The sequence below is a fragment of the Chaetodon trifascialis genome, chromosome 19 (genome assembly GCF_039877785.1).
Source record: "Chaetodon trifascialis isolate fChaTrf1 chromosome 19, fChaTrf1.hap1, whole genome shotgun sequence".
Lineage (NCBI taxonomy): Eukaryota > Metazoa > Chordata > Actinopteri > Chaetodontiformes > Chaetodontidae > Chaetodon > Chaetodon trifascialis.
In genome coordinates, this window is record NC_092074.1 from 18,685,709 (window position 1) to 18,698,151 (window position 12,443).

General features: G+C 46.0%; 1 protein-coding gene across 1 annotated transcript in view; it reads right to left on the reverse strand.

Annotated features, from left to right (window-relative positions):
• Positions 1-95: 95 nt before the first annotated feature.
• LOC139347428 (regulator of G-protein signaling 6-like) overlaps positions 96-12,443 on the reverse strand; it is a 78,708-nt gene continuing 66,360 nt past the window's right edge. The window contains exons 9-18 of the mRNA XM_070987033.1: positions 11,757-11,838; positions 11,495-11,569; positions 11,078-11,179; positions 10,568-10,629; positions 8,344-8,454; positions 7,152-7,277; positions 3,858-4,044; positions 1,938-2,027; positions 1,776-1,829; positions 96-1,231 (exon numbers count right to left, since the gene is read on the reverse strand). Of these exons, the coding sequence (XP_070843134.1) occupies positions 1,181-1,231; positions 1,776-1,829; positions 1,938-2,027; positions 3,858-4,044; positions 7,152-7,277; positions 8,344-8,454; positions 10,568-10,629; positions 11,078-11,179; positions 11,495-11,569; positions 11,757-11,838 (940 nt within the window). The 3' untranslated portion in view covers positions 96-1,180. The remainder of the gene's footprint in view (positions 1,232-1,775; positions 1,830-1,937; positions 2,028-3,857; positions 4,045-7,151; positions 7,278-8,343; positions 8,455-10,567; positions 10,630-11,077; positions 11,180-11,494; positions 11,570-11,756; positions 11,839-12,443) is intronic.

Genomic DNA, 12,443 nt, shown 5'->3' on the forward strand with positions numbered 1-12,443 from the left:
GTTCTGGAAACTTTCCCCCCGTTTCAAGGTGAATTTCTCTGCAGCTCCTGCAGGAATTAACAGACACGTGTGAAAGAACGGTCGACATCCGCCTCCTCATAGTGCATTCCTCTTTTATTATCATGGTCCTCTTTACATAAGGTGAAGAATGGTCAGCGGTCGGCCCAACAAACCCCGCTGTGGCCACCTGGAGTGGAATGTTCAGAAGAATAAAGCCCAACATGTCAGCTCGCTCACTTTAAGGACGTTTGTGTAACATGATCTCACCTGTGTCAGAGGTGACACCTGTCTGTTCAGTGCAGTGGCTACAGGACGATTACAGTGGCAGTGGAAATCCAGGATACAGATACACAACAGATTCTTCTTTTTTTTTTGGATAGTTAGTGCTGATGATGCCCTTTCTTTTCAACAACACATTTCTGCCAGACATTTTAAAAGTCTAATTTCCTGTTTACCTGTTGTCCAGGAACAACCTGCTGTACCTGAGCAGGTCGAGGTGTTCGCAGGAGAACTTATACAAGCTGTCAATCAGTCTGGAATGAGCATAAAAACAGGCATTAGTTGATATGAAATGTCACTGGAGCCAACTGAACCACCACTGGGCACTCGGGGGATGTTAATCATGTGCCCTCCACCTGTTCCACCACCGTCCGTGTGAAGTCCAGCTCGAGTGCAGATGTTTTACTGTGACCCCCTCCGTCCCTCAAATCTTCCCAGTGATGGACGTGAGATAAAACAGCTAGCTACAGCATTAATCTAAGTCTCATTTTCAAGCATTCCATGTTTATATCACTGAAAGTAAAGCGCCGGCCTCGTCAGCCGCCGTGTTAACACGAGTGTAGATAGTAGAGAAAAACAACAAGAGAGAAACAACAGAGCCTGGTGCAGGCCTTTGAGTAGAAACCTCCTAAGAAGAGTAGCACTGTTTGTCCTCTACGCTGTGACAGCACTGTCCTGGTGTCAGGTCTGGTGACTTATTGCATGATGTCGGTCCTCTTGAATTGATCCGAGGTGATTTTCAAACGTGCTGGCGGTCCGGGCCGGCGGTCGAGGCTCGTTCCGGCGCCCTCACCCGCCTCCCCCGGCCACACCCGTACGCCCCAGGGTCCTTTTCCGCCTGCTCCCCGGAGGTGAGCAGCTCTTCCGGTTGTGGTTCCTCCTACTCTTCATCCAGGCCTTGTCAGGACGACTGCATGAGGCCCGTCAGACGTTTGCCCGTCAGTGACTTGCCCTGGTGGGAGGCAGAGAGAGGAGAGGTGAGGGGGGGGGGGGGGGCAAAGACAAAGGCTGGTCTGCAAGAAGCAAGGACAAGCAACACCTGTCACTGTTTCATGACTGCAAACAGAAACTACATGAATGAAGCCACTAGCGTCGAGCGCGTGGACCATCTAATCCCCTTATTTAGCTTCAGTTTTGCGCTGTAAAAGCCTCCTTTCACACACGTATCCTGCTTCAATACCCCTGCAGGCACTTCTTTGTTCACGGTTACAAAGCTGGACAAATTAATTAGAGCAATGAACAACACGTTCCCCTCAGTCAACCATTCCCTGAAACCAATATTAATAAGAGGAACACGTGCCCTCAGGGAAGGAGCTGAAGAGCAGCAGCAATAAAAGCTGAGCAGTCTGAAGACGACGGAGCCAAGTGGCTGTTACATTCAAACTTTTAGAAGCTGATCTCTGAGCAACAGCAGCAAAAAGGAAAATACTTATAGAAGCAGGTCTAATCTATTTCTGCTTTAACGAATGCAGTTCAAGAGGCAAGGTGACACTCACCACGCTGCGAGTGAACTTCTCCAGGGAGGTGCGTCGGCCCTGCTCTGTTTCAGGCTGGAGAGTGGAGGGGACAGACAAAAGGGAGGAAGAGTCGACATGTCAGTGCCAGCAGAGGCGCAGCGAGCGAGAAAATGCTTTGTTTGTCTTTCGCAGCTCGCTTACTTTCTTCCTGGCCATCAGCAGGTCCTGGTACACGTTGGAGCGCAGGAAGCGTGTGTAGCTGTCGCTCTTCATCAGCTTGTAGATGTGGTCCTGAAAGGAGAGAGGAAGAGGCAGGCGTGGCTCTGAATGTTTGCCAGAACGAGGAGGAGGAGGAGGACTTTTCATCTGGGGCTGCAGTGAACTACACGAGACGGTTGCTGGTTGCAGCACATTGAAAAATCTTTTCTTTTGTAACTCCTCCCTTGAAACGGGCGAGGAAATCTGATAAGACGCCACCCAGCCGCCAACACGTCTTCACACCAGCCTTATCTGTCGCCCACAGAGGCGCATTCTCCAGGAATCACTGCACAGTATCAAGCCATTAGGTGATATTAGTGAAGCGTGTGAGAAAGACAAGTGGTCAGAGACAGTCAGAGTCAAACACTGATCACCTGAGCAGGTGACATATTCATCCTGATGTATGGAGGAGCCTCCACACTGCACGTGCACAAGGTACTCGAATACTTCATTTAGAATGAAACAGGAAATAAAATATAGAAAAGCAGCACTAAAGGAAGAAACTAAATTATTTACAAGGAACCAGGTCAAACAGTAGTACACTTTGGTGTATTAGAAATATTATTTAAGTGTAGAAACGTCAGTACAAGTACACAATTTAAAGCATGTTCGACATGTACTTCTACAGTGTGCGTACTTCTAAAACTTAAATGTATTGAAGATTATACTCATTATGCAATACTTAAAGTGGTATTTCAAAGTACTTATCAAAAGGGTTCTTTATTGGAATAATGTTTACGAAATTACAAATACTTTTAATAGATTACAAATACTTTTAATAGTAATAGAATACTAGAAATGTATATTTATTTTCTAGTTCTCTGAAATACACTATCAGTGTACTTGAACTTCATTTGAAGTATATTTCCCACACATTGGTGATATCGTACAGTTGTTTTGAACGCTCATGAATCCTGATTTTTACTTCAAGTATTACTCAAGTGGCGCTCAAAGACGACTGGAGTACACTTACATGATCTCACAGCGAAGGTTTTATGACGCTGACGAAGCCTGAAAATCCATTTGAACAGGCAGGAATTGGACAGCAGTTTCCTGGTAACAGATGGACAGTTAACCGTTCTGTGTGATCTGTGTGTGTCACCTGTAAACCAGGTGACTGTGACTGTGTCACCTGTAAACCAGGTGACTGTGACTGTGTCACCTGTAAACCAGGTGACTGTGACTGTGTCACCTGTAAACCAGGTGACTGTGCTACATCATCGTATTCATCTCCTCCATCAGATTACAGGCGGTGCAACCTTGAGGTTTTTGTCTTCGTTCTGTTTCGAATAGCTTCCAGTTTAGCGCCTGACTCTCTGCAGTGTTTAGCAGCATTGTGAGGACAGTTAGAGTCTCTCTGTGTGTTCTGTGTATTAACAGTCGGCTGGATTGTTATTCGTGTGTGTTACTGAATTTCACTTTAGCCAGACGAGTTAACCTTTCAGCTGGCAGGTGTGAATGAGAAGCTTCTCTGGACATTTTAAGTGCGTGGATTATTTCCCCGCTCCCTCTTTGGAGTGTAATTTACTGCATAAACGCATGTCAGTTGTGGATATTGTTGTTTCTGTGTGTGGGGGACGGAGTTAATGAGGTTTTGAAGGGATTTTAGTCACTTTTTCTCCAATTTTACAGTGGAGTGTTTCATTAAAACTGGAGTCCCTGTAGGTATTAAAGTGGGGTCCACAGCAAAATGAGGAATAGTTTAATATCACTGTTATCGCACTTCCACAGAGGCCAGTAAATTGAGAATATTCGACTGGGTTGAGTTCTCCCTTTGAGTGTTAATAACTTGTTAAATGGGACAAATTCACCTGAGCTCAAACGGACCTCATCGCTCTGCTCCTGCGCCTCGGGCTCGCTCACCTGTGCGTCCTCGTAGCTGTACCGTCCGGGGTCCTTCAGGTTCTGGCTCGTGCGTTCGTAGCTGTGGGAGTCCAGGTTGATGGAGCTGGGCGCCCCCTCCGCCAGGAACTCCGCCCAGATGTCCTGCGCCCTCTGCGGCACGTCCTGCTGGGGCATCCTCTTCAGGTCCTGCACCGCCAACCAGAACCTGCCGAACAAAGCGACCTGGCCTCAGACACAGTTTGGACTTAAAGAGCCACACGTGCACACGAGGTATTTGTCTGTGGTAACTTATCGGTGAGGCATTAAACACGCTGCAGAAACTCAGTTACCTTTTAATACAGAGCAGAACAAGCAGGGTGGGATAATTCCCCTTGCATCCACTAACAATAACTCTGCATGAGAGATCGGATTCATTAAGTATTATTTAATGTACCTCAGTAAAACTCATTGTGCAGTAAAATGTTCCTGTCAGTGTTTTATTATTATAATATCTGATGTTTATGGATTAATATTACTGCTGTGGATGTTTAAGGTTGAGCTCATTTTAACTACTTTACAGACTGTTGGGTGCTTTAATCTACAGCAGTGCATCATGTCGTCATATCTTTGGCTGTCCTGCAAGAACCACGTATCTCTAAAAAGTCAAACGCAGCCTGGTTTCAGCTTCATGATGAAACATCTTCCAGCAAATCCAAGAAGGTTTTTATTTAATCTAAGAAGCAGGAGGATTCGCTCCACCCACAACAGACCATTTAATCCTTAAATGGGTCGGGTCGGGCAGGGCCTTTCTGTTTGCATGTTCTTCCCGTGCATGCGTGGGCTCTCTCCAGGTACTCCGGCTTCCTCCCACAGACCAAAAACATGCTCGTTAGGTTGATTGGTGACTCTGAAATTGCCCCTAGGTGTGAGTGTGAGCTGTCTGTCTATATGTTGTCCTGCGATCGACTGGCGACCGGTCCAGGGTGTACCCGCCTCTCGCCCGTTGACAGCTGGGACAGGCTCCAGCCTAGTAACTAAAACTGTCAGACAAAAGTAAATGTTGCATCACACGGAAAAACTCAAGCACAAGTACTTCAAATGTGTACATAAGTGCAGTATTTGTCTGAATGAGTTTTTCAGGTGGGATTTAAAACAACACAACAGCTGGATGTGAACCTTCAGTGGTGCAAAAGCTAGCAGCTGCCTGCCCCGCAGAGCAAAGTCAGCGGATCAGAATCTTCCTCAAAGGCAAAATAAACAGATAAAACTGGAAAAAATAATGTGCATTTCATCTTAAAAGGGCTCACAGTGACAGTCTGGCAGCTGTATTATTGGTACAAGAAACCCTTCAAAGACATGACTTCCTATGGGCCCGTTAAGCATTCGAAGGCATTGATTTGAGAGAATCCACCGCGGCCGTCTCAGACAGGTAAACATCCAGCGTCAGACAGGCGACATGAGCTGTGTTTAACACCAGAGGCAGCAGCGAGCCGCCGGCCGCCTCCTCTAATAATGGCTCATATCTATATTGATCTGTGGACTGGTTCAGCAATATAGAGAGAAACTCCTCTGGGCTCTGCTTCTCTCACACTCCCTCTGTCTCCCCTCATAAGAGCAAAAGCAATTAAAGGTCCAGAAAAGAGGGAGAGAGAGAGGGGTGAGGAGACTGGTGGGATAGCCGAGGGGTGATAAGGGTGTTCGGTGTGTTTGTGCGTGTCTTATCTCCCTCTGTAGCTCAGAGGTATCAACAACCTCCGTGCTATCTCTCACACTTCATTCCCAGACTCTATGACTCCCAACAAGTCCCTCTCTTTCTGAGGCTTTCAGGGACACTCGCTCGTCCTCTCAGGCCACAAAGGCGTCCACTTATTGCCGCTCCGAACACAATGGAGTCCACGAATCCGTGCGGTCTCAGTGAAGGATGGATTTAATATTTGTGCCGTGATCGATAAACAACGAGCGTGTGAAATCAACAGCCTCATTAAATCACAGGGAAAAAGGAGAAGGGTCATCTCCAGCAACTGCAGGGCGCTGCCTCCACTGTTGACTTATGGGATACGGGTGGTTATCCGTGCTGTTGGCTAGCTGGATGTTATCTCTGGACGCTGGGGGTCTGGAGGTGTATGTGTCAGTGTGGCTGCGGGGGTTTATCTCATATGGAGGATTGATTTTCAGCTGGAAAATGAGGAGATGAGGTCCAAATGTGAGGGAAACTCCAGTGTGATTTTGCTAAATTTAAGCGGTTTCTAGCGTTTGACGCACCAATAAAAGAGATGAGTTTAGCCAGTTTAGCAACTACTTACACACACGTATACTCAGGTATTACTCAAGTGGTACTCAAGGACTACTTGAGTACACTTCAGTAGACTTGAAGGCAACAAAAATAGAAGAAGAAGACACAACACGCAGAGCTACAGGGGAAACTGCACACGCCATGCGTAAGTGAAATTATTCCTCCGCTTTTAACCCATCCTGGTAAGTCCTTCCTCCACGGCAGACCAGGAGCGGTGGGCTGCCAGCCGACAGCGACCCGTCACCACTGGTCAGGTGGTCATCTTCATGCATGTTTTTAGTGGGGGTATTTTTATGGAGGATACCCCAGGTGAACACAGGGAGGACGTGCAAACTCCACACAGAAAGGCATGGTGGAAGACACGCCCACAGCGCCCCAGGTGGGAATCGAACCCGGGACCTTCCAGCTGTGAGGCAACACAGTTACATCGTGCCACCTGATAGCTAATGGCTATTGTAATGTGTGCACTGTAAACAATGTTTTTACACCTTTTACATAGCGCCCCCTCACACCACCACAGTGAATCTAATGATAATAATTCTGTTCTCATGCAGCTCTCTGTTGCTCTACGTTTCAGAGACACATCTTGCTGAGTAATTGGACTTCAAGATGCAAAGCTCAACAGGATCCTTTTGTTCCTGCTCTTGTTCTTTCTGATTTCACTGAGTGCCGCTCTTTTCTCTGCGTGCTGCAGGTTCAGATCTCTGGGAAATCTTCCACTTGAGATTTGTTTTCCCCCCCTGTTTAAGTGGGTTGAAATGGCGGGCTGGAACAGAGAGAAATCTGCGCCTATTCTCAGAGCAGCGAAGGCTTTTGAATGACAACGTCACAAAAGTGCAGCTTTAAATTTCCATGAGCCCGTGTGTTTCCAACGCAGGAGAAAGTTTCCCTTAAAAATGCCACTTTCCTGCATTTGTTCACGACAAACCCTGAATGTTAACTGCACCACTGCTGTGCGCCGCGGGATTTTTCTCACTCACTGGAGCGCAGCATGTCACCACAACACAAACGCATTACAGATGCCTGCCAGGCGTGCTCACCGCAGGTTTTCTGAGCTGAACTCGGACTCCAGGAACTTGAGGAAGAGCTCCTGCCCTGCCGGGTCCTTCAGGGCCTCCTCCAGAGAGAAACCCCACTTCTTCACCCGCTGCTGACTGGGCTCCTTACTGGGAGAGGATGGAGAGAGAGAGGCAGTGTAAAGATCCACCTGAAGCTTCTGCAGTCAGGTCAAGATTAAAGAGATTAGAAGAGATTATTAAATTACAGGGAAATGGTGGAGAAAGGCTCGGCGTGGGGAGGGCTGCAGAGGAAAGAGTGAGACATTAAAGCCTCCAATTCGATTGGCCTCTGAGACGTCTGAAAGGGCTGATGTCAGTGTGATATTGGTGTCTGGAAAGCTGCGCGTTATGACGCTCATCCGAAATCCAATCATTTTAATCTCAGCGGGGAATATATTTGCTCCTATCCTGCAATTAATCAATTCATCTGAATTATTAAGCTACATTAGGCACAATGATTATACGTCTGCTCTAATTAATTCTTGCATAATTCAGGCAGGCCAGGAGTGCAGAGCACAGTGCAACTTGTTGAGAGCTGTGGCTGCTTTATCTGAGAGCTAAGACCGCCGATCATTACCTCATATCTCCTGATAACACTTCAGCGGATGATCAATAATCTGACGTATCCGATATACGCAGCACATAAACCGAGGTGGATTATTTGATTTGGATTGATCGAGTGAGATGAATGACCTCTGAGTTTCCTTCACTGCTGAAGTCTTTGCTTATAAGACATATAAAGAGACGGGCTTCAGCTGCCTCGAGTGACATCACTTGAGGACACATACCAAACTTCATTTAGCTCCTGCAGCCACGAAAAGCAGCTGAGAACAGTCAGCCAGAAACTGAAGTGAGGCGACACAAACAGCCCGAAGCATTCGTCATTCCACAACAATTAAACAGAAATTCTGTGTCTAACGAGATTGATTTCGGTCTGTTAGTAATTATACAAACAATTAAGCAACAAAACAATTCCTGCAATTAGTTCCAACCAAAAAAACTCAGTGGAAAAACAAACACAACCCAGAACAACACTGTTGATCAAAAACAATCAAAGCCCACAGAAGACTGAACCCTGCACAGTAAAACACTGTTTCACAGTTTGATAAGCAGCTAAACTGGGAAACGTTCACCGGCTCTGAAAGTGAACCTGCTGCGCTTTCTGGTTTCGTACCTGGCCTCCAGATCCCAGAGGGAGGGATCATCGCTGGTCCACGGGTTGGACGGTTCCGGAGCCATCACGAAGGGGTCGTACTCCATGTACTGCTCGGTGTAGCTTATCAGACTGAGACACAGACAAACACAGAGGACACAGGACAGAGGAGTTGGATCATGAGCTGTTGAAGAACTACTGAGGCATTAGGACCTAAAAAAAAAGAACATGAAAAAGCTCTGAATCAGGCCTGAAACTCATCAGTCCACCGAGAAGCTAAACTAAAACCAGTACTCTGCGATCAGAGGATGTCAGACAAAGACATGCAACGAGGAGACCAAACAGACGTCCCCTCTGCAGCCATGCAGAGACGAGGAGGGAATCAGCACCACGGACAGCGACAGCAGGAACAGAGTCCACTCCAAGCTGCGTTCAACGTTTGTTTGGGCGTTCATGTGCAGTGTTTTCTCAACTGTGCACAAGTTTAGTTGCAGGAAAATCATTTGGTGAGCACAAAATAAAACTAAGGAAAGACTTAAGAGCATCTGGAACCAAGTGAAAGCTGCCAAAAATGCAAAAAAAAGGACATAATAAACGTTTGAGAAGTCCGATTGTGTGTAAGCTTATGAGAAAATGACCCCACTTCTTACCAGATGCATCATTATGTGTCAGACTAATTAATTTTCTAATTATGTCATAGATCCTACTTCGAAAAGCCACACACCACCTTTCTCTGTGCGGCAGATTTCTTCCAAAAGCTGCAGTTTGAGGAAACAGTTAGCCTTTAGCAGCGTCCCTCAGTCCGGCTGTTCTGGATGTACATAAACTGTGTGAGTGAACTTTTAAAATAATCCTCCTGAAGTCTTTGAACACATGTCAAACTGCAGAACACTGTCATCATCTTATATTTTATTTCTGTCTTTCTGTTCTAATTGTGCCTCCACCCCCACAATTTCGCCTTGCATGACGTCGCTGCTTCTTACTTGATTTATTACCCCAGTAAACACTTTCCTAATGAGTTCATGCTCTCAATTGCTTGTTTCAAATCAGCATGGTGCTCATCTTGTAAATTATGGTCTCATTTTGAGTAAAAACACACAATAAGGCAGGGTCTGTTTCAGGGCGTGGCTACCACAGGTGAGGCATAGCGGTGTATCCTCCCCAGCTCCACCCTCTCATCCAAATGTGGATGTGAAGTGATATAAAATGCATTCGTGATACAAGTCATCGAATGTGATCCTGATTGATGCTGTTTGGCGTGCTGTCTGCTGTAGTGTCTGGATAAATGCCCTCACACTATCCGCTCTGTGGAGCATCAATTAAACTGAGCTCTGGTTGTGAATTCAGGAGGTTGAAAGGTCAGAGAGGCAGAGCAGCCAGCAGTCATCATAGTTTTCTGCTCTGCTGGGAGAAAAGTCTGTGCTGACTGACGGAGCAGAGGGTGGGACTGTCGGGTAAACAGACAGCAGAGAGGAGGCTCAAGGATGGCTGAGCCTGTCCAGGATGCCCCTTTCACACCCAATCATGATGCTATCACCTGTTACCAATCAACCTGTTTACCTGTGGAATGATCCAAACAGGTGTTTTTGGAGCGTTCCACACCTTTCCCAGTCTTTAGCTGCTCCTGTCCCGACTTGTTTGTTGCATCAAATTCAGAATAAGCAGATATTTACACAGTGAAGCCAACAGTTCACAGTAAATCTGACATTTGAGAAGCTTGCAGTGTTTGCATTGAGAATGTGTCGTGGCAACCCAAACTCTTCTTTCTGGTTTGAAGACACTCATCGTGTTTCTTCTTTCTCTCTTTTCCAGGAGCTGCCAGTGACATGCATGTTCAGTGACATGTGCTGATCTGTGTCTTCACCCTGGACCCCTACTCCAAACCAAAATCCAGGAAGTAGCCGCAACCTATTTAACCTGTAACCCTCCTCCAATTCATCCCCAAACTGAAACAACAATAGCACAAATGCTGTGGAATTGAAGCCCCCTCCAAATGCCAAACTGAAAAAGGCTCAGGTTCAGATGGGGTGCCACAACCAAATTACCTCCACCTGCCTCTGCTGCAGTTCAGAGTGAAAGGGAAGAGCACAGGTTTGTCTGATTACAGATGGTCAGAGGAAGCTGAGCAGACGGGAGAGCGGGCAGGCGGCGTCTCCTCCTCAGCTCACCTAATGCGTGGACTGAAAGATTTGACGTGCTGTTCACGATGTGCAGTATTTATAGCGCCGAGAGGAGTTTCCTGTACCTTTCAGCAACTTTGGACATCTTCATACGGTGACGATCCAGCTGGGTGTTCAGGAATAAGATCTGAAAGAGGAGGTGGCAGGAGTCAGCGTTTGTTTATGCCGGTTTTGTAAGAGAAGAGCAAACAAAATTACACAGCGAGCGCCTTGAATTCTCTGAAAGTGTGTGATTACAGCAAACAAGTGCCTCTGCATTACGAAATAAATACATACAAACAAAAACGAGCATGTTTGAGATGGTTGGCCGCCTCAGTGGTAATGTTAGTCTTTTTTTCCTCATAATTAAGACCCATTTTCCCATGAGCGGTTACATCATGTTGTTTTTGGTCGTCTGTCTCTCTGCCATTGTTCTGCAGGGAAAATCAATCTCCCCTTTGTGCTGGAAAGCAATACAGCAGAGTTCCTGCAAAGCTCAACTACAATCAGTCTTCTTTGCCGCACTTTTGTGGCGGTGAAATCAAATCACAGTGATTTAGAGGGGCGTCTTCACTCGACAACGCACAACGTTTTACCTCTTTCTCCACATCCTCCTTGGTGCCTTTCCTGCAGTGGTGCGAGGGAGTATGTATGGGACTCTGAGACTGCGTTCCCTCCTCCGCCACGCCGTACACTGACTGGGCCGTTTGAACATGACGAGAGAGGAGGAGTGGGAGAGGTAATAGAGAGATAAAATGCGAGCTTATTATTTTCCTGCAGTGTAGATGAGGCATGAGAGCGGCTGCCAGGAGAGCCAAAGTGCACTGTGTTGCAAAATTAAAGGGATAAAGTTTCAGTAATTCAAAAGTGATGGCCTGCATGAAAGCAAACCTCATCAAGGAAGTGTGTTGATGAGGTTATTTGTCAACTTAAGTTCACTCAAAGTCAGCATTTCTTTCAACATTCAGAGTATTTTTACAGTGTGTTTGTCATAAACAGGTTAAACTTGTCACCTTCTTAACTCTGTGAGGATTCTTCATGCGTCTGCATTTCCTGATGTCCATCTCTGTCGTGTTAACACATCCAGGCTGGAAAAAACACGAGCAAGAAAAATACATATTATTACAGTCAACACTGGTGATTTTCAGCCTTCGATTTCAGGTACTTCTGCTTTATTTCTTAGCAAGCCCAAGAGAGCTGCGGAAAGATAGAAAAGAGGCAGCATGTGGATGGAGGGTGAGTCAGGCGGCTACAGTCTCACAGACACAGGCTTACCACTGGTCTATGGACGTCCCAGAAGGCTCTTTCCTGGCTGTCGAGGATCTTCCTCTCGGTTTTATCCTTTTTCCTGTCGATCCTGCAGATGAGATCAGCCCGTGTTAGAAAAACAGCGCACAGCTTTCATGGCTTCAGCATTAGATGCTGCAGCCGAATCAGGTTGGAAGGATAAGAAGGGGAGAGAGAGATTATAAAGTCTGTACGTCCATCAGCTTTTTACAATATGGACACTCATGTTCTCAAATGTGATGAAATGTTTACACTTTATATTAAGGTGTACATATTCACTATTAAATATTTGCTTATTAGCACTCATATTAGTAGCATATTGGCTTTTATTAGTCATTATCATAACTCATGTATGCCTATTTCCTCTCTATCAATAAGCAGCAATTAGGAGGTTATTGAGGGAAAACTAGCAGATGTAGAACAGAGTAATGCATTGAATAAGTGCTTTATAATAACTACTAAACAGTCATTATGCAACTGATATGGATGCTAATAAGCAACTAGTTTAGTAAGCTTTATTTATATAGTACATGATTACAAAGTGCTTCACACACACACGAACAAATAAAGTGAAAATACAATGAGAGACACACCAGGCAATAAAAACAGTCATGAGCAGGGATCTAAAAAAAGGGCTTGCTTATAAAGATGCAAATCTGATAGATGGGAAAGATG